The 22,834-nt window shown below is 35.5% G+C and overlaps 1 protein-coding gene and 1 long non-coding RNA gene across 3 annotated transcripts in view; one reads left to right on the top strand and one right to left on the bottom strand.

Annotated features, from left to right (window-relative positions):
* LOC134529607 (ribonucleoprotein PTB-binding 1-like) overlaps nt 1-22,834 on the bottom strand; it is a 101,842-nt gene that overhangs the window by 20,200 nt on the left and 58,808 nt on the right. For both annotated transcript variants that reach the window (XM_063363885.1, XM_063363886.1), the window contains exon 2: nt 3,936-4,227. In XM_063363885.1, the coding sequence (XP_063219955.1) occupies nt 3,936-4,227 (292 nt within the window). The remainder of the gene's footprint in view (nt 1-3,935; nt 4,228-22,834) is intronic.
* On the top strand, nt 16,432-18,892 carry LOC134528815 (uncharacterized). The gene is made up of 3 exons (XR_010074428.1): nt 16,432-16,566; nt 16,657-16,991; nt 17,849-18,892. It is a non-coding gene; the product is annotated as an uncharacterized LOC134528815 (long non-coding RNA).

Here is a 22,834-nt window from a genome sequence, read left to right on the forward strand (position 1 = left end):
ACAAAAACCTGTAACTTAGCTTAAGAAAAATTTATACATGTTTCAGTACAGATTTCATAATTACAGAACATGTGGCATAACTTTCAAGTGGGTGTTGGAAGATATTAGTAGCAACTAAGCGATACATCGCAAACACACCACACAACAGTGAGGCATGAGCTCAGCAGTTTGTCGGTGCCATGCTTGCTTGGGTGAATCAGTTTGTGTCAAAACTACTGCAGCGCATGCTACAGTTGTACTTTCAGGCTACTCTCTATTCATTCTTTCAGCACATTTCAAATACTGACATTAAGATTTCGGGTACAAGGTGATGTGCTATTAGTGACTGAGGAGGCTCCATATAACTTGAAACAAATTTTTAAAAGCTGAAAATATTTTAGGTACCTTTGCTGACAAAGAGTAATTTTTCCTTGCTCAGAAATACATTAGTTGAATGACAGTTGTGCAATGCACCAAAACAACTAAATGCATGCACAATTCTTTGCAGTTGAATGATGTGTTAAGCAGATGTGAGTTGTTATAGTAGGATGAGAACTAGCTAACCCATAACTTGAATTATGACAACCACAGCATACTAATATTTGAAAAATTAGGTTTCCTTAAAATACAAGATGTGTGAAGAATGTGACTCTCATCTGTTTTACGAATAGTGTCTATAAATACCAGCCTTAGAAACTCAATAGTGTTGAACATAAATTCTTCCTAAGGTACAGTCATGCACATTATAAACTACACTACATGCATGCATTCATTATTATTCTGGTGCAAAATAGGGTAAGTTAATTTGATTCTGTAATTCACAGATTCCAGTAAATCTCTGTGATAAAGAACACTTTTACTTTAGAGTTTGTACTTGTAAAGTCAACTATCATACTCAAAGCAGATGTTTTTTTGTAGAATATCCAGAAAAAATTGAGGCAAGAATTTTTTGATCTTGGCCTCAAGACAAATTTATGGTCTTGGAATATTTGAACATATTACTTTTTAGTTTCAATTCTTTTGAGTAACCGGGGAGACCCCATGTCCTAAGTGTCATGGTAATGAAGATGTGTCTTTGTTTAGTTTTTTTTTTCAAACAGCACCCAAAATCTCACCTTTAAGTCATCATAATCTTTTTGTTTGTGGTTGTAATAGCATTAAATAACTTCTGTTGTGTTCTGCAATGTATTTGTATTCTAAATAAATCATTATTGGATACAATTGGTTTCAAGAAAATGACTTAGTTCACTTCCAAAGGCATAAAAATGTGTAAATGTATGAATCATTGTCAAATTCTAAATTCATTTATAAAAAAAAGTATATGCTAATTATAATATTCAGCTTTATTTTAAAATAAATTCTCTAGTTTATACCCTTTCCAACTGTATGCTACATGTCATAGAAATCATTCATTATGTGGTCAAAATATGAGATACTATGTAGTTGCCAGAGTCATTGTTAACAAAAGACTTATTTTGTTAATAAAATTTTTATTAAAATTTCATTAAAAATCTAACTAAAATTTGGCATCCTCCATTCTGCATACATTCTTATTGCAACTGTTTTTGTATATAGTCACATTTCTGCTCTCGTTGTTTCAAACGTGCCGTTAATTTGTTCTATTAGAACGTCTCTCATAAAACGTCTCTGTTGCATAAAATAATTCCTTTGCACATCCCCAGACATAGAAATTCAGGGGTGTCAGGTCTGGGGACCGTGCAGGCCAAGGAATAGGGTTGCCTCTTCCAAACCACAAGTTGGGAAATGCATTATTTAAATGTCTTGTGCATTTAGTTGATAATGTGCCAGACAGCCATAATTTTGAAACAATCAGCACATCTTCTAAAAATAGTAAAACCAGTTCATGTAGACTGTTTATTAAAAAATCTAGATAAATGTCTCCGTTTATGCATTCTGGCAAGAAATATGGGTGGATGAGATTTCGTCCAATGATACTAGCCCAAATGTTCACATTAAATATTCTTTGGAAAGAACTCTACATTTAAGAAAATGGTTTTGGTCTTTGTATCCCAATGGTACAGATTGTGCAAATTTACTGTTCCCTTACTGCTAAATTGTGACTCATCAGTCCACAAAATATTTTTTAAAAAATTGCTATATTTGACATCTGTGTGGAGATAAATCTGCAGAACTCAAGCCCTTTAGCATGATCACACTGTTCGAGACCTGGAACAATTAATTAAATCCCTGAGATTGTGATAATTGCTCAAAATGTAAAACATTTTTCCTGTAAACTGAGCTAGAAAAAAGTAAAAAATGAAATAACTTGAACAGCAAAAACAAATACAAATAAAAATGATTGAAATTATTATAAAGTAACTTTATTAATTTACTTGAATAAATAAATGACCAATGAAAACAACTCATTGACAAATAAATAAGTTGTGGGTTAATTACCTTGAACAGGGGTGTAATGAAATGCATGCCTCCCATCTTCCCGAAGAAACAATAAGACTTTCCAAACTGATAAGTCAAGTCTTTCAGAAACGACTAGTATGCTTGTTGTAGGATACTCATCAAAATCAACACAAAAAATGTTAAAGGGCATATAAACTGAATTATTTGTATTGAAATATATACTCATGTATATAGTCAAATATTTAAAAACTGGTATTTTCACGTACTATCCAACTTGCGATGTATTAAAAATGAAATGACTAAAAATAAGCATATAAGTTGAACCAAAAAACTTGTAATAGCGGAATTAATATTTGGTGGTCATAGAGGTATTGCCAGAAAAGGTTTTGGTTTGGTTAGTTTGAAGAAAAAAAAAGGAGGGGTGTGGTGTTAAGATGAGATCCTGCCCTGGGTGGAAACTAGTCTAGTTACCTCCTTGGGTTTGGTAAACGTCGATCAGGATATCACTCCTGATAAATTCTTTCCGCTTTATGTGCACTGTAATTAGCACTGCCATACGAAAGCAGCATGTCAGCATACTCTTCGTTACTGAAGTTAGGCATTATAACAACAACAGTGAAGACAAACATAACAGTTTAACCACAGATTTAACAATAACAAGATTTAACAAATGAATCTCAAATATGAAGAGAACAATGTGAAACATTCAGGCACTTACAATAAAAGATATAGTCAAATGACGACTGAACCTGATCACGTCACGAACCTCCAACCTAATGTTAGACAAAGACAAGAATCATTTTGCATGCGCAAGAAAGAGACCAACTTTTTACCTCTTTATATTGAGACCATCACATCGTTCAAACTGGTTCAATTGTTAGAGCACGGGTTTGGCATGGCAAACTAGTATCTCTTATTTTGAACCATGTAATGGATGATTTCTATACATCTAGAATACCATTGGAAAGAGTATAAACTAGAGAATTTTTTTTAAATAAAGCTAAAAAAAATTAACATTTAGTCTTTTTATAATGAATTTCGGTTTTGAGAGGTGTCATACATTTAATATTTTTTTTTACTTCGGAAGCACGTAAGTCATTTTCTTGAAACCAATTGTATCAAATAATTACTTATTTAAAATAAAAATGCATTGCAGAATACAACGAAACTTATTTTGTGTTATTACAACCACAAACAAAAATGTTATGACAGCTTAAAGGTGAGATCTTGGGTAATGCTAAAAAATATATATATCACCATTACAATGACCCTCGAGACATTGGGTATATGAGTAATAACTAGCCAATGACCTCCGTAATCCCTATAAAAAAAAATTGTGTCAGTCCTTCTAACAAACACCCCGTGTTTATTTATTTACACACACACACAACAGTGGCTCAGATGTTTTATAAAAGTTATTATCACAGGCAAAGCAAGAGTGTGACTACCAAGCTAAACTTACTTCAAAGATACAATTAAAATGCCACATAGATATTCAAATATTTACCAAGAATGGAGCCCAAACCACAGGCAGTAACAGCCAAAGAGGTGAGCCAGAGCCTGGCACTGGTACTTACCCGTGTTCTCGCTGATCATAAGGAAGCTGCGGCGGATAGAACCGTATGCTGCTACCAGCGCAGAGAACTGGTGTTCGGTGTAGCCAAGTGGCAGGCGTGCCACGCACAGCATCGTCTCAGTGGGCGCTGGCGACACTGGCAGGCGCTGACCGCGCAGCAGGAACACACGCTCCTTGTCCCAGTCCTCCAGCATCTCTGGGTCCTCTAAGGTAGCACGTGCTGTGCCTGACCCTGTGCCTGCCGTCAGCTGCACCGACTGCACGGGGAAGTCTGCCAGCAGCTCACGGATCTCCTGTAACACACACTCTGCTCAGCACCAAACCAGCACTCAACCTGTTACTGCACTCACAAGCTACAACTTGAACTGGCCGTGAGCTAAAAAGGTATTGCTGCCCAAAGCAGGATTGCTGCCTAAAGTACTGCTAGCATAGCAGGATGGCCAGCCTTGCTCACCCACAAGCTACAACTTGGACTGCAAATGAGCCATGAAGGTACTAGCACAGCAGGACTGCCAGCCATGGCCCTGCTACTAAACTCCCAAGCTACAACTTGGACTGCAAATGAGCCATGAAGGTACTAGCACAGCAGGACTGCCAGCCATGGCCCTGCTACTAAACTCCCAAGCTACAACTTGGACTGCAAATGAGCCATGAAGGTACTAGCACAGCAGGACTGCCAGCCATGGCCCTGCTACTAAACTCCCAAGCTACAACTTGGACTGCAAATGAGCCATGAAGGTACTAGCACAGCAGGATTTCCAGCCATGGCCCTGCTACTGCACTCACAAGCTATAACTTTGGATGTACAGTGAGCCATTAAGGTATTATCACAGCAGTATTAACAACCATGATCTTGGTACTACAATCATAGAGAACCAGCCAAAATCAGCTTTGTGTATTATTATTGCATTTAGTTGTTTGTCCATTTCTAAGGTTATTTTAGCAAAATAGCACTAGTGTATGCAAGGTAAAACATTATATCAATCTTCCCATCAAGAATCATTCAAAGAACTGACATTCGAATGTAATGCATTTTGTGTCCAATTAGTTTTACAAATAAGAAGGTTAAAGGACAGTTTTAGAAATGGTTTTCACACGTAATGATGGAAAAAGGACCAACATTAGTTGTTATTAATTAGTTAAAATTATTTTATTTGCTGTGAGATATTATGTTTTATGATGAAACAATACTTACCCCTTGTCAGGCCCCTTTAAAGGCAGAATTTCTAAAACTTAAAATAAATTAATAAATTAATTGTTAACTATATATTCATTTTATTCATTCCAGCTCCTTACTTTTAAATCCAGTTCATTCTGAAGTAAGCATTTATTTCCTTATAACTAAAATTTCACCTTCTAGAGCCCGTAAGGTTGGAATTTCTCAAAATGTTACAAACATAATATGTTGTTTATTATTTTTTGCTATTCTTACCAAATATTTTACGTCATACTTTGTTAGTTTCGGAGATAAGATTTTTTTTAAATAAATAAAAAGATACCCACTTTTTACCCCCTTAAATTACAAATTTAGATGAAAGTAAAAATATACAATATGTAACTCTACAAACATGTTGTTCAGCATTAGTTTCTCTCCTGTCATTCTAATAGATACGGAATTATGCAATTTAGTATAAGCACGCTTACCCCTTTCACAAGCCTTTGGGGTTGAATTGTACAAAATGGTAAAATTATGGTTGGTAGTTTTAGTATGTTCATTATTGATATGTATTCAATAAATTTCATAATGCTTGATTAGTTTGGGAGGTGTAAATAACTATCTCAAAAACATTTTACCCCTTTTTCACCCCCTAAAATTTAAATTTAGAGAAATTAAAAACATATATTCAATCCGTAACTATATATTTATGTTGTTCATTCTTAGTTTCTTACCTTTGGATCTAGTAGATTCGGAAGAATAAATTTTATTTTTTCAAAACCAAATTTTTACACCCCTTAGGGGTGGAATCTCACAAAGTGGAAAAATGTAATGTAATGTTTATTATTTTGATTATTCTTATCAAGTATTATACATATTAGTTTTATATTATTGGAGATACAATGTTTTAAAATTAAGATTTACCCCTTTCACCCTCTTAAGCAACAAATTTCGATGAACTGAAAAAAAAATACAATATGTAACCCTAAATACATATGTTCAGCCTTAGTTTTTCACCTCTAGTTCTAACAGATATGGAAGTATGTACTTTTTAAAACCATGCTTACAACTTTTCACCCCTTACGAGATGATTTTTGTAAAATGGTAAAATTGTGATTGGTTGTTTAAGAATGTTCATTATTGATACCCAATATATTTCATAATGCTTGATTAGCTTTGGAGATATAATTAACTCAAAAACAAATTTACCTCTTTTTCACCCCCTTAATGGTTGAATTTCGAAAAATTGAAGAATTTCAATTTGTTACTCTATATTCATGTTGTTCATTCTTAATTTCTTACCGTTAGATCTAACTAATACGGAAGTTTGCATTTTATTCTCTTAAAACCAAAATTTTACACCCCTTAAGGGTAGAATCTTGCAAAATGTAAAAACATTACTTTAATTAAACATTTTTTATTGCCCTTAACAATTTTTTTAATATGTCTTACTTTATCAGTTTTGGAGATATGATTTATGTTAAATAAATCAAAACTCATCCCCTTTTCACCTCCTGAAATGTAAAATAACAAAAAAATTTTTAAAAAAATTACAATTTGTTAATCTATATTACCTTTAGTTCTAATAGACGCATGTGCATTTTTATTTTTATACCATGTGTACCCCTTTAACAACTCTTGGACATGAATTGCAGAAAATTGTGAAATTGTTGTTAATTATTTTGATATGTTTATTAATGGTACCCAATATCTTTCATTATGCTTGATTAGCTTTGGAGATATAAATATCTTAAAACCATATTTACACTTTTTAACCCTTTAAGGGTATAATTCTTGAGCTACATATAGCCTAGTATAGAATTTAGCCAAAGATCTTAATAATAAATAAATCTCGTCAAAATCTATTAAGTTGTTTTCGAGTGATGTCGGAGCCAAAAAACATACATTCTAACCAACGAACAAAAATAAACAACAAACAAACAGACAAAACATAAAAACTATAATTTTTAGTTCCAAGTAATGTTAGCAGCCATGTTCAGTTTTTTTCCCCATCATTTCATCCAGTGTACAGACTTTTTACCTTGAACATTTTTTTATTATTATAGATTTTCATTATGCATTAAAAGATTATTTTAAAATGCAAAAGTCTAGTTTATTTTAAGAATTTCTTAATCTCCTTCACATTCTCTTTCTATCTGTGTAGTATGTGGTTGCATTTGAGTTACAAGAAAGGTAGATAGGAAAGTAGAGATATACATCTGGTGATTGCACACAGATCCTATAGGCGACATGATCTCTGGAAAATTATAGTGGTCTTAGAACTCTTTGATTACCGGATCTGCACTTATAATATTTAATTAAGGCCGAAAATTCTTTATTGACAATTTTCCTTTTAGAGCATTGTTACTGTTCTGGGGAGTCAGTGATGACGGTCTATGTTTGGGCGTGGGAGTCGGATCCGAAATTGGCAGAATAACGACTTATAAAATGGCCGCCCTCCAAGTGAACAGATGGGGAAGACAACTAACAACTGAGCGGCCGCAGGCTGTCCCTGGTATAGGCGCGCGCTGTGTGCGCGATGCTGGTAAAATTAGACAAGATAAATAACCCAGCACTTGCGGCGTCGCCCGGACCTGGCGATGGAGGTTTGATTTACAGCCGCGGGCTAACGGTTTGTTATGCTGGCCAAGTCTAACACGATTGCTAGCTCATAACCAGCTATGCGCTGTTCGGGTCACGGAAGCCTGGCCATAAGGTCGGCGCGAAGAACGCAACGTCCGTGGTGTCAGGCAAAGGCACGAACACACGGAGACCTAACAGATGAACATCTCCAACCAGCAGTGTGCTGTTTAAATCACGACTGCCTGCGCAGAAGGCACGCGCGAAGTACACAACGTCCGTGGTGTCAGGTAAAGGCACAACCACGCAACGACCTTACAGATGAACATATCGCACAATTAAAACTGTACTGCCATAACTTGTTGAGAAACTGATCTTGGAAGGTCTTCATTTTTAGTTATAAGTACATTTTTTTAAAGGAAAAGCGCGAAACTTTGTGGATGTGTGTATTATTGTATCACATATACGTACAGATACAGACAATGGTTAACCCTGCAGGACTCAGGTGGGGTCTGGCAGACCCCAGGCTAAATGTTTTCTGAAGCTACCACTATGTTGCGCGCGCGTCTGCCTTGTGGCTCCAGGTACCTTCAAGATTGGGAGGGTAGATAATGCTGCCACCACGATTGACAGTTTCCGTTTAGTCGTTTGCCTGTGAGGACCTACGAAAGTCGCCTGGGGTCCTACAGACCCCACCTGAGTTCTCACGGTATTTTCTCATGTCAACAAGGTAAGTAAATAAACAAATTTACCCTGCAACAGCCATGTAATTCTGTAAAATGTAAGACGTTTTTTTATGTGTGTCAAATTTTATTGTGATATTTTTTATCTTTAGATGACATGCCCATGGAAAGCTGAACAGGAGCGATTACATAAACTCCTGCGTGAAGTGGAAGAGGAATTGGAAGCAGAAGACGGATCATCAGGTAGCCCTGGAGGACAAGATAATGCGGCATTTCCTGAAGATGAGGATCAAGAAGAAGACAATGTAAGTGAAAGTGAACATGAGACTGGAACAGAAGAGGACGCTGACACGTCAGATGAGAGCTCAGAAGTGGATTCAGGTAATGCTAATAATAAGTATTACGTAGGACGAGATAAGATAACAAAATGGAGACAGAATGCATCATCAGCTACATGCCGTACTAGGAGCCATAATATAGTAAGCAAATTACCAGGAGTGCGTGGATCAGCTCGAAATGCTTTGACAGTAATGGATGCACTATTTTTGTTTTTCACATCGGACATGTTGGAGAACATTGTTGAAAACACTAACGAGCGTATACGAAAAGTAAGTGCTTCGTATTCTGATAAGCAGCGGGTAAGGGAAACTGAGATAACAGAATTACTAGCCGTCATGGGTTTACTCTATTTAGCTGGAGTTTTCAAATCTGGAAGGCAAAATCTAAGGGATTTGTGGGCGGAAGATGGCACTGGCATAGAGATTTTCAGACTTACGATGTCACTCTTTCGATTCAAGTTTCTCCTACAGTGCCTTCGGTTCGATGATGCAGGTACACGTGAAGAAAGGGCAACAACTGATAAGATTGCAGCTATTAGAGACTTCTTTGAAGCGTTTGTAAAAAACTGCATAAATAATTACTCGCTTGGTGCTTATGTGACAATCGACGAAAAACTGGAAGCATTCAGGGGACGTGCTAGTTTTAGACAATACATTCCAAGTAAACCGTCTAAATATGGCATCAAAATATATGCCCTTGTAGATGCAAGGATGTATTACACAAATAACCTAGAAATTTATGTGGGAAATCAACCAGAAGGCCCATACAAGTTGAGTAACTCACCTCATGATGTTGTTATTAGAATGGTAGCCCCAATTTCCGGGTCAGGACGAAATGTAACAACAGACAATTGGTTTACTAGCTATCCTCTAGCAATAAGTTTGCTGCAGGATCATAAACTTACACTCCTAGGAACGATACGCAAGAACAAGAGGGAAATACCTCCTGAATTTTCAGAAACGAAAGGAAAACCCATTGGTTCGAGTCTTTTTGGTTTCTGCAAAGATGTCACCTTAGTATCTCATGTTCCTAAGAAAGGAAAAGTTGTAATTTTATTATCTACAATGCATCACGATGCAAAAATTGATGAGAGCACTGGCCAGAAAAAAAAACCAGAAATAATAACTGACTACAATCTCACAAAGGGAGGAGTAGACATGGTAGATCAACTATCATCTCTATATGATGTGTCTCGCAACAGCAGGCGGTGGCCACTGACAGTATTTTTTGCTCTAATGAATGTTGCTGGAATAAATTCCCAAATCATTTTTCAGAGCAATTCAAAGAGCGAGATGAACAGGAGAACTTATTTGAAAACACTAGGACTTGAACTCGTCAATAAATGCAGTACCTAAAGACACCAAGTCCCTTGTCTTAGAAGAGAGCTGCAGGCAAAATTAAAACCTGTAAAACATGATGATAAGGATACTCAGCCTCCTACAAAACTATCTAGACGCTCACGGTGCACTGTGTGTCCACGGTCAAAAGACAGGAAGACAAACGTGCAGTGTGTGCACTGCAAAAGTCACATTTGTACTGACCACATTGTTCCATTTTGCAGGAATTGTGCACCTGAAACTACAGAGGACAGCAACTGAATCCAGAGATTTAAATATCAGAAATGACAGTCTACAATAATGTTTATTAATTTATTTTATTTAATACAGCTTGCTTTTCGTTTTGAATAATTTTTGTCAAAGTATTGTGAAATGATATGATTTTCATTCATAAAAATAGTGTTTTGTATTGATTTATGTTAAATTCTGTGTATTCACATTAAATCTTAATATTTTGCTATAAAAGTGATTACCGAACGTCAGATAACAAATATTAATGGTCGGTTTTAAATTATGTCATTTCATAAAATATATATACAAAAATGTTTTTGGGGTCTCTCAGACCCCACATGAGTCTTGGCGTAAAACCTTGGCACCTGAGTCCTGCAGGGTTAATAAAGATCGCAGTACTGCGCAGCCATTGTCTAAAGTGACTTGAATTTTGGGCGAAGTTTTCATCAACGTTTCGGTCGACATTGCAGTCGCCATCGTCAGGAAGATGTGCTTCTATGATGGTCGGGGCTACTAGCCAATCAGTGACTTATTTTTTGGTTGGCTGGGTTAATTGACAAGTTAGAGCCGATTTGTCTTTTGCTGATTGGTTTTAAAGGTTTCTGAAAAGAGGTTTCCAGATCATACTCAATTTGTAACTATATTCCCTGTTGGATTTATATGGGTTCACAAATGTATCGTTTCTTTGATTGGAGGAAGTTGGCTATAGTCTTACGTAGACCATAACGAATTATGAAGCCTTTTTCCACTGAGTGTTCTGCGAAGGATAAAGCAACAATCTTTCGCGAAGGAGCTGTGCTGTCAATACAATGTTTGGGAAAATCAAACATACTCTAAAATGTATAAGTATGAAAAAAAAAACGGTTTCATCTGCTAGGTAACTATCACTTAGTTATTTCACATTTATATAAATCGTCTTCCAAATTGTACTTTTTATTATTATTTGTCACGTATTATTATTTGATTAACTAAATCACACACCGTATTATAATTATGAGCCCACGAGCGTGTAAATAAGTTGAGTCCAACTAAGAATAAGCTAGTTTAAAAGAAGTTTAAACAAATCCCGTGCGTAGAATATTTTTTTTTTCACTTTGTGGCAATATGTTTATAATTTAAAGAATTACTGTGAGGAAGGTTCTTGCCGTTAAGATTTCGCGTCGCGGAGCGGCGGACATGTTACTCATTGTTCATTCATTCGACGGCAGAACATTATCAATGCCTATGAACACATTCCGGTGTCTATATAGCATATTGCATTATAATTCAATGATAAAGCGATATTTGCAGAACAACAAAATCAGTCTAGAAAAATGCTCGATCACATATAATCTATACATGAATTAAAAACTAATTTATTATAATCAATCCTAGCTTTGATATTTACAAAAAAAAATGCTTTATGGTTTGAGTATTTCAACTTTGAGTAATAGTTATTGTTTATTAATCAATATTGATTGATAAATAATTTATATCCTTACCTGTTATTTTGAAGTGAGTAATAATTTTGTTAATTCGTGTTTATTTATTTATTTCTATTTGAAACAAATTAATAATAATAATGGAAAGTTAGCATTCTTAAAAACTTGAAAAAGAAATGAAAGCCAAAATTCCTGCGCTGTATTACCTTGTTATTAAATTGTATAAGTGGTTTTGCTGAGTAATACTAAGTAATTTCATAAATGTGGCTGAGAATAAAATTTATTGAATTTGAGTTACTTTTTAAAATGAGTATAAATTGAATTTAGAATAGTTTTCGTGCTATAGTTGGGGTCCTGATAATCTTAATATAACATTTTATGCTGTGATTATTTCAACAGTGAGTAATATTTATTGTTAATTAATAATTATTGATACTGAACAGTTATTTTCAAATGAGTAATTATTTTTTTAATAAACGCTTATTTTGAAATATTGTCTTTCTCGCTTTTTCTCTCGCTGCCGTTTTACCCCTTACGATTTACTTACACGAGTCGAGGTTTGAATTGCCAAACAAGTTTCACTTCTATCACATGTACAGAGTTACAAGAGCTTTTTTTTTTTTTTTTGACGTAAAAACGTCTAATAAATCGATGAACGCCGGCTGCACGCACGAAAAAGTGTCCCGTTGCGCTGTGTCCCGTTACGCTCATATTACGCTTGCGCCGCATCTATCTCTCTTCCACTCGATTGGCCTGTGTGTCCGAGGAGAAGAAAGACAGCGACAGCACACAACTTACATCTACACGTGAACTGTTTCGTCGACTGTTTATAAAGTGAAGTGAAAAGTTAATGTGGTTTTCATTGCTTATTAGAACAAAAATTTCGGCAATAAAGGTTAATTATTCTTGCATTTTAAAAATCTGATTACTAGTAAAATTTCAAGTATTTATTCTTTTATTATTAAAATACAAATGATTCAATTTTATTCATAAAAGTATGCAATCATTTCATCAATGTTTTGTTATGACGTTGTCACGTTAAACGATCGTCCGTAAACCGACTTTACAGACAACCAATTTTTTTTAGTTTACCCAACGTTGGCCATTGGTTGAACGTTGAACTGAATATTTGCTGAATTTAAGTGTTAATTAATTTTGATCAATCTAATAAAATTATTAATTACCCTTTTATTTAAAATTTATTATTCATTATGGTTTTAATATACCGTTTGCACTTTTTAAAGGCCTTAATTTCATTTAAATACTTTTACGTTTGTAATATCTTGTTGCCTTGGGCGGCCGCTGGGCGCGCGATGAGTGGACTGTGACGTCACGCGAAGCGAGCGCCGTGCGTCGGCGGTGGTCAGACCTGGGACTCGATTCTGAAATGCACACTGCGAGTAGGCGGTAGACGTGCGTGTTCTCTGATGCTAACGACAAGGGGTCGTCCATTAATCACGTGATGTTTTTTTAGCTAATTTTTAACCCCCCCTCCACCCAATAAATCACGTGTATTTTTTGGTGCAAAATATTTTTTAAAAATTTCGGAATATTATCTTTAAATATAGGTATAATCTAATTTAATTCTGGAAAATTAAGCACAGTGATAAAAATGTCCAGACACACATTAAGGTTACAGGTTTATTCTCACTGGCATAAAAATAATAAAGGAAAGGCTTATATGTGATTTACGCATGTATTCGGCGCCAAAATCACAGTCTTACTAGCGACTGGCAAGCCGAGCCGGGTGGTTCATGTTGCGGCGGGCGGGGATATTGTTGCCTGGCTACGGCGAGTCAAGGTCACGCATCGCTTTTCGGTTTAGTAGAAATCGGGCGGAAAAAAAAATACACGTGATATCTCTCTACACCCCCCTCCCCCTTGTGATGTTTCGTGAATTTCCTCCCCCCCCCCCTTTTTTTCGAGCCTCACGTGATTAATGGACGATCCCCAAGCTACGGGCGCTCTCTACAACCAAGAGTGTCATTTTACAAGCACCCCAGTTGCGAGGCTACGCCCATTAATGACAGTGCCTGCGATATGAATAGTTCATTCCTGTACCCAGTGATTGTAGCCTCGAGCACAGGATCTTGGAAATTGACGAACTGTTGTCACAAGCGACGATCTGCGGTCGAACTCCCGCCTGTGTATTGTTAGTATCTGAGAACACCACAATGAGGCCCGCAGGCGGGAGAACCAGTCATCGCTACACTCGAACCGAAGTCGTCAACATGGCGGACCCACGTGTTGCAGCAGAAACCTATATATATCCCAATCCGTAAACATTGGAGGACGCACTAATCTTACTGGCGTGCCAAATGAAATGTTTGGTAGCAAAACTATTCTAGAATACAAATTGAAAACTTAAAAATTCATAGAAATGCGTAATAGCGCCTTTAAAAATACGTTAGAAATTTGGCATTACTACTTTGATTACTCACAATCTCTTTGGATTTTTTTATTGTGCTTTGATGGCGTATTGGCAAAATGTGCGCTTCCGTATCATATGTAGTTATTTTTGATTGGATTCAAATCCCATCAACGGAAAAAACTTTATATATATATATATATATATATATATATATATATTACACTACACAAATTGTACTTTAAGCAAGCATTTTTCTTCTTCTATATCTAATTACTGTAATAACTTTTAATACATAACTAAGCCTGTTGGTTCAGTTATTTCATACTATATAGTCTTTATTTGTTACTTAATAGTAAAAAAAAAAATATGAGCACAACAACCTTGAACAAAAAGTTAACTCTAATTGAACACACCTACGTTTGTAAGTAAATAAGTTTCCACATATTATTTATGGATAAACTAATTATGTATAGGTACTGCACCCCTGTTAAATCGAAAAGCGAGCTAGTTTTATTTCACAACGAATTTAAGAATGATGGGCATTACTATTACGTTAAAATATGTGATTTTTCCTTTGTCTCAGTTGGTAAGATTTTTATTTTTCAAACTTGTTTAGTAATTAATCAAATTTTTAAAAAATCGGTAGCATTTTAAACTCGAAAAGTTAAATGAGGAAATTACTGCTGTGAGTTATCTCGATGAAGTGACTAACTGCGTGTAGGTAATTATATAGTTATATCATTAAAAAAACATACATTAAATCAGACCCCATTTCCATTATATTCTTTTTTACTTAACATTACTGGATTTTCACAATAGCATAGCAGAAAAATTCAATTTTTTTAGTTAAAAATTGCACAGAATATTTTTATAAATAGTATATTAAGACACCTTTTGTTGAATTTTAGGCAAATTAGGTATAGAAAAAAACAATATCCATTCCCCAGGTTACATTATTTTAGATTCCACTGCTGAAATGTTCGTGTCCTTTCAGTATTTGGTCAGATTATAGCAATGTGTTTATTTATACGCATATATGTGGCTGCTTTGGTCGGAAACTATAGAGGCGGTTTTTCTTTTGGCACATTATGTATCGTGTTTGTTAAGAACAGAATTAATTCTTCTCTACTGATGTACAAACTGTCATACTTACTTTGATACCTATCGGGATGAGAGACGGGCTTAATCACAACCTAAAGTGTCTCTGCTTGTCGATATGTCACAAAATATATTTAGATACAAATATTTTCTGTAAACTGTGCTTATGGAATATAGTCGGTATTTACTATTATTAGACTTCTTTTAATTTGTGTAGTTAATTTTTTCGTAGGATGTATAACACAGAAGAATTAATTTCTGAAATAAAAAATCGAATTAGTTTAAATTACAAAATATTTTATTTAATATGGTTTTCTTTTTTAAGCTTCCATGTTCTTAAAACCATGAAGACATCGCTGCTGAAGTGTGCACTGCAACATTTCATTCATTGATGTTGTACCGCTAATAGAGCTTCACAAGGATAGAGCTTTTTAAAACTTTTTTTTTTACATAAAACCACACTTTTGCACTGCAATAATAAGTTTACTTATACAAGGAAGTTATTATGCAACCAAAACCGAAGTAAAGTATTGATTAATTTTTATATATTTTTTTTTTCCTTGGTAAATTTGATGTTGTACTTCAGTGGTTGTATATCTGGGTAGGAATTGCTGTAAATGTAACCAAATATTGAAAATATACCAAAATTGTAAGTCATTGATTCTACAAAAATGTTAACAGTGGATGTTTTTTTTTAATAATTTTCTTCTAAACGTCACTTGAAAAAAATAATGCAACTTGATGTGTCGTTTGAAAAAATTCTGTCAATTTCTGGACTTAATTAGATGAATTGTTCCTTCTTGATGGGCTAATTTATTATTTTAACATATTATGAAACTTGTGATATATACATAATCGTAAAATACCATGCATTTAATTTATAGGGATAGTCCACATCCACAGTAATTATTAATGTGCTATCTTAATAGTCCAAATTGACGAGTCATACTTTTTAAATGGGTTATTTGTGTTAGTTTATTACTGTGTTGTATTGTGCCGTTTCTAATTCCGGCACTTTTAACTTAATTATTATATTTTAATTGTTTGTTATTTACTTTTATAATGTTTTTATGGCAAAGTTTGTATTTTATTTTTATTTATTACTAAATATTTTCTTTACCTATATATTGTTAAAGCTTTGTATTTTTCCAGAATTGCTAAAAATAATATTTCAATTGTGTCTGTTTCTAGTACATCCAAATGTATAAAAGAAAAAGTTACAGTAATAGTTCTATGGCTAGCTTGTTTATTTTGGTACCACCTACTTGTGGTTAACTCTATAATTTCTGGCATGCCAAACTAAAAAGACTTACTTGCCCTTCTAGAATTAATTTCCACCATCTTTTACACATTTTTTGGTGCTGATGTAAAAATTTAATTAATTATGTAACATCTAAATTTTAACCGCAGTTTTGGGTGAGTAGAACTTTTGTCTCAGGTGAAAGTGTATCCCATGATAATTATTTTGAGGATTGGTGTTAAAACTTTGTTTATTTTATTTCATAGCGGTTCGAGTCATGGGCCACCTCCTGGCTTTGGTGTTCCAGAGAGGGAAACATAGTTAACAGTAAAGGCCAGAATTTAAAAGGTTATGTAACCTATATGTGTCTACAGCGACGGAATCTCATTTGGTTTTGGACGATATAAATGTTTCGGCTATTTAACTTTAACTTTGAAATCTAGGAAGAATGATCTATAATGCTTTGAACTTTCGTCGGCTAAAATCAACTGTCAAGAAACCATTAAAAGAAGAATGGTTAAAAAAAATTTTAATCAACTATTTAAATATTTTGTCTTCACCCAATGTTTTAATTAACATGTTTTGATGTGTAGTTAATAAGGTACGTACCTAGTTATGGGCGAGCTTGTCACCAAGTCTTAATCCTCAATTATGGTAGAATAAGTGTTGTTAACGTGACTGTTAATGTTATTTCATATTTTATTTTAAAAGGCCAATAATTACAGTCAGCACCAATCCGACATTTGTATGTTCTTTGTTTGTCCGTAATCATTTTCTGTATTTTAACCCTTTTCACTTCCACATATTTATGTTTGTTGTATTGACAATATGTTTGCTGAATTATCTCATTTAATATTTTTATTACTACTAATGCAAATTTTTATTAATTATCCACAATAACACAGTACGGTAAATTCAAACGATCCTGACATGTCTGGGACTTTCACCGGTTGTGGTGTTTTCGTTAACGTCAATGCCCCCATTGAGGTTATGTGGGACGCTACGACAGATGAATGCCCAGCAGGTTAAAGCATGTCAAAGTATAACTTATTAACATTTTTGAGTATTGTAATAAACCATTTTTTTAATATTAACCTATAAACAAGCAAACTTACAGATAAGTCAAGTCCTAAGTTAAAGAAAGTTAAAGTTAAAAGTTAACGAAAATCTCCTCACATACCTATAAATTGTTCGTTTGAATATCAATAATATACGGACATTGTAAATTTATTTCAGTTACAAAATTGATATAAACATATAATTTTTAATGACGTTTGTTTTTATTGTATATATTTAATTCAATTCTTAAAAATTTCTGTAGGTCTAACTGGTATGAAATAAATACTATTAATAAAAACATTTTTGCATAATTTCATAATAAAGTATATACAAAATTAAAAAAATAAAATGCAATGACAGGGTCTAAAACATGTATTGGTCTTCGTGTTTCGTTCATAGGCACCATGCACTTCCATCTTGACGGCTTCGGCTCGTGGGTACAGCAGAAAATAATAACGCTACTTCCCCAGCATTGAACAGTATTGGTACCGCCTAGTCAGCAGTGCTCGGAGGCTACGACGAGTAGGCGGGAGTCTTGATGTCGCCCACCCGTGTTCTTGTAATTTGAGAATGCGGATATTGTTGCAAGGCGGGTAGTCACAAGACGAGGCTAACACATTTCGGAACAGAGCCCCAGGACTCCTCGTGATGTGGAGCTGACAGTGAACGGACGCGTGTGAGCCAGGGCGGCGAAGAAATGGGCTGCGGCGGCGAATTTTGCTACGGACCTATTTGCACACGAATTGTGCAATACTGAGCATAGAACACTGGCCAGTGTGCTAACCCTCACTACCGGAACAACCAATGTAAAGCGTCGGCCTGTAGTTCTTAAGTCATCCCCGGCAGAACAGTTTGAAATTTTAAGTAAATGCAAAAATAATTGTCACTACACAACGTATCAAGAACTCGCATTTTTTGCAACCTTTTCAACCCTGTCTACAGCCTGTGTATTCGTACAGGAACAGCCTTGGTGAAATAAAAGATAAGCGACAGAAAAAATGCCAGTGACAATTTTATATTCAAGTTTATTTGGTCGCTGAAAACTTTTATTTTTCCTTTTGAAACGTAACAGTAGTTAATGCGTACTACGTTTATAGGTTGGCCGGGCAGGACATTTATGAACTTTTAACTATTTGTTTAAGGTCATTGTGTGTTTAATAAAGCTGTGCAGCACGAAAATACACGTAGAAGGCCTTTTAAATATTTTTGTAGTTATTTTCTTGTAATATTTTAAAATATACCTTTATTTTAATTAGTTTTAATGTTGGTATGTAACGCAAGGGTCTGTGATATTTACAATTTTTTCTTGGAAAATTTACTTAATATTTAAAGGGATTGTTCCTATATTTATGTAATCTAGGGAATAACTTCTTAATTGTTGGTACTATGTATTTTGTTACTCAATATTGTAATACTTTCACCGTATATAAATAATGATTTTCATTTACTTGATTTTTATTGTCGCATTAGTGCAAACCCGCCTTAGCTCTCTGTCTTTTACTTACTATTCTGAAAGTTTACTGTTAATTGGTTTGGCTCGTCACCGCGGAATCGGGCTGAGTTTGAATTACTACGTGGTTGTAGAGATTTGGTAATTTTTTTGGTTTGATTTTTCTTAGTTAACTCGTAGCCCAGCGCGTGTCGTAGACGTGGGCTCCCGTTGGTTTTGATAGAATGAGGGCTTACAACACGTTTATCTGAAGGAACAGCAGCGTCTCGCTTCTGATACACCCACACTCACCACGACTCGGGGAGGCACATCCTTCCATCATCCTGGAACTGACAGCCGTGGCATGTCGCTTGTTTGCTCGGCCCGAGACCGTCCTCGTCGTCATGGCGACCACTGCGGGTGGGTGTCCTGTTGTCTGCGCCGTCCGCTGCCATTCCTCCTCACTCTGAGTCCGTGGTGTGCGGTCTGCGCGTTACTGGGGCGACCGAGATCAGCACTACCTTGCCTGGACTAGAACAAGGTCCTCCTCTCCAATGCGAGGCTTGTTTCCACGTTGAACCTTCTGACTCTTCTTCAGTCACGACTTTCGTGCCTTACATCCTATCCGTCCCCAGTTCATGGTCTTGTGCACACATCCAGATAAAAGTAAAAAGGTTCATAAATTGACTACTTATTTCATGACTAGAGACACTAGAATTCTGGGTATGTTTTACCACCATGCTGCATTCAAACATGTGTGCGTTTCTGATGCTCGTGTGGTTGGCCCATCGTTGAACTGACACACGCTAGAAGACTTGGGAGTCCCAAGTGGTACAGTGAAATGCGGAGGTGTGACAACAGACGGCAACCAATGAACAACAGTTTCCGCCCCTCGAGTACAAATAGGAGAGTGCTGCCTAGCCATGTGTGAAGAAGAGTACGCTCGATGGGCGCCGCGTTCCCTAACAGAATCTGGCCGAATGCACTGCACGACCGTGGCACATCGGTGCCAGTAGAATGTTGCCCTCACTAATAAATCATTCCGTAGAGGGTACAAACAACATTCAGCATTGTTCAGCTTGGTTGCCGGCGTTCAGAGACAAAGGCGCCACCCTCTATCACTTCCTAGCTGCGCCCTTCAAACACGCCACAATAAACCAAGTTACATAAGAGAGACAGGATGTTTTCTTAAGTCCAGCGAAAAATCATGACTTAAGGTTGTACTCATTTTTCATGAATTGACATTTAAAATTTTTTTCTAAAAGAAAAGCCAAATGGATGTTTTCAGATTTTTTTTTCAAATAGTCGCAATGAAACAACTGAGCATTAAATAGGAAATCTCGAACTACATGCTACTGCACGAAATCCACTTCAAGAATTGCATATTAGCTGTAGTCCCCACTCACCCACCACAGAGGCGAAGACATGCTCAAAGCATGTCTGCAGTTGACCTTGTATTCAATCTCGCCTGTATAAGGCCACGCGGGATTCCCACCTAGCTTATAGACAATACCATTAGGTATCAGGTTTCAGTTTCAGTGGAAAAGCCCCTTTTATACAATTCCCAATATTTTTGCCTGATGAATCACTACTCCAACAATGCAGTGACATGACAAATACTCTAGTGTGGTCTTGTGTGATCCTCTGTAGCAGCCACACACTGGGGTGCATTGTCAAAAAAGATCCTCTCGTGTGACTGTGTAATCAGTAGCTGCCACCCACTGGGTAACATCAGCACAGCAGATCCTCTGTAACTCTTCCTTTTTAAGATATCTGGCAGAATCCTCTCAAATTTTAAACCAAACCTAATAGTGTCGAGCTGGAGCCATTTTAAAAAAAATGGGTTAAGTTGATGTGGAATGGCCCTGTTAACACTATATACCAGGATTAGTGTTGCTGAGAACATAAGAGGGATATGCATTTACGATTTATGCTACATTTTTTATCCGATCTTTGGTTTTTGACGTGATAACGTCTTATAAATCGATGAACTCCGGCTGCACGCACGAAAAAGCATTACTCATTGTCACATTCCGCCTGAGCCGAGCGTGCAAGAATCGGCCAACCACCGTGCGAGAAAAATCTTCTATAATATCAAACAGGTTAAGGCGGGCTTTTTAAAAGTAGCAATTTAAAAAATTTGATTTATTTGTCCAATTTCGTCTTTTCAAATTAACAATTTATTGACATTGATTTGATTTCGGTTTATTTATATAACTAATTGTTCGTGATTATATTTAAACAAATTATTTAAATTAAAATTTGCAAAAACTGTAAATAATATTTGAAAATTAAAAAGTATGCCATTTTTCATCAATGTTTTCTTATGACGTTATCACGTAAAATTATCGTCCGTAAATCGACTTTACAGACAACCCCCTTTTTTCTATAGCAGAAAAACCATCATAGCGGTTGTTCTTTATTTTGTTTACTCCCTGCCAATTGTTTCTATAATTTTCTCTTTACTTCATGCCATTTGTTTCTAATAAATGAAACAAGCCAGGTTCCAAAAATGAAAAAATTCCAATTCCTTCTGCTATTTGCTTTGCCAAAGAAAATTACAATATGGAACCACTATTGCATATTTAGCTTCACTGACTAAAACTCATCACTACCATCCAAGTTCAGATCAATTTGATAAATGGTTTACTATATTAGAGAACCTTGGCCACGAATTCGCACTACTGTTATACTCATCATACATATTTGCCTTCAAAGAAAAATAAACAGTGAAACTCGATAACCGAAACCGACGAATGTGGGAAATAGTTCAAATGGTAGACATCTATAAAAAATAGCATAAAATATAGTGTAGTTAACCTAAATATCGAAATACAATGTTTTAATCTTAACTTTGATAGTTATTTTGTATGGCTTTTTCGTTTATAAGTTCACAACAACTATTAAACTATTCCTACGTTGACTTTTACAAATAATGTAATAATGTAATAGCTATTTTGGAATTTTGCGAAATTTAAAAAAAATTGTGTGCCAGTATCTGAATCATCTGTCTATGAATTTTCATTTATTCACTGAATATACTAATGTAATTTTTCAATTTAATGGTAAGTGCATATTTGCTATCTTTTCTCTTTTTTTTTTCTTTTTTCATGTGGAGATTGCTCACCAACTGCATCCACTATTGAGACAGTGGCTGTACGTCAAACTAGAAGACATCGGTATTCGATTTGTTTAAGACACGACACGATCGACAGCAGATGCAATTAACTAACCGAAACTAAACGCACGGTACAGGTTACTGGAAGAGGTGGAACCAATTAAGGTATCGCGTGTAGACCAGTGTTCATTCACGTATACTGTCCTGGTCGAACCAACTGATTAACTTTGCAATGTGAACAGCAGCACAACATGGCTGACGTAACTGTAAAGTAGTGCAGGCAGGATTGGACGGAAGAAGAGAAAGGTGCGCGACAGTGGAGGGGAGGCCGCGCGCATGCGCAGTAGTGACGCGTGGCGACAGTGTTGCCAGGTCTTTTTAAACGAATTATCGTTTTCAGTGCTCAAAATTATAGTTTTTCGAAAGAAATTATAGTGCATTATTATTTTTGCAGTATATATTTTTTTAAGACTCAACTCTTCACAAAATTGTTAATAGGCTATATGAAATTATATTGCAAAACAAATTGTAAAATTTTCTAAATATACAAATTAAGTCATATCAAACAAAACTGAGTAACAACTGAGTTTACTCACCATTATGAATGATTTCATCTGCATTCTCCAATAAATATGTTTACGATTTTCACTCGTGCATTTGCTCATTTGCACATACAGGTCCACTATCACATTGCAACAAATCTAATCACTGTTTTTAACTTTTTTTCCAATTTTAGCACATAACAAAAAAACTCGCTAGTTAATTTTGTTGTTGCAACAAACACTGGGTAACCTTAGGGTCCACGATTCATAATTCTTCAAAACTGAATTCGTCATCT

The sequence above is a fragment of the Bacillus rossius genome, chromosome 2 (genome assembly GCF_032445375.1).
Source record: "Bacillus rossius redtenbacheri isolate Brsri chromosome 2, Brsri_v3, whole genome shotgun sequence".
In the NCBI taxonomy this organism is placed as follows: Eukaryota; Metazoa; Arthropoda; class Insecta; order Phasmatodea; family Bacillidae; genus Bacillus; species Bacillus rossius.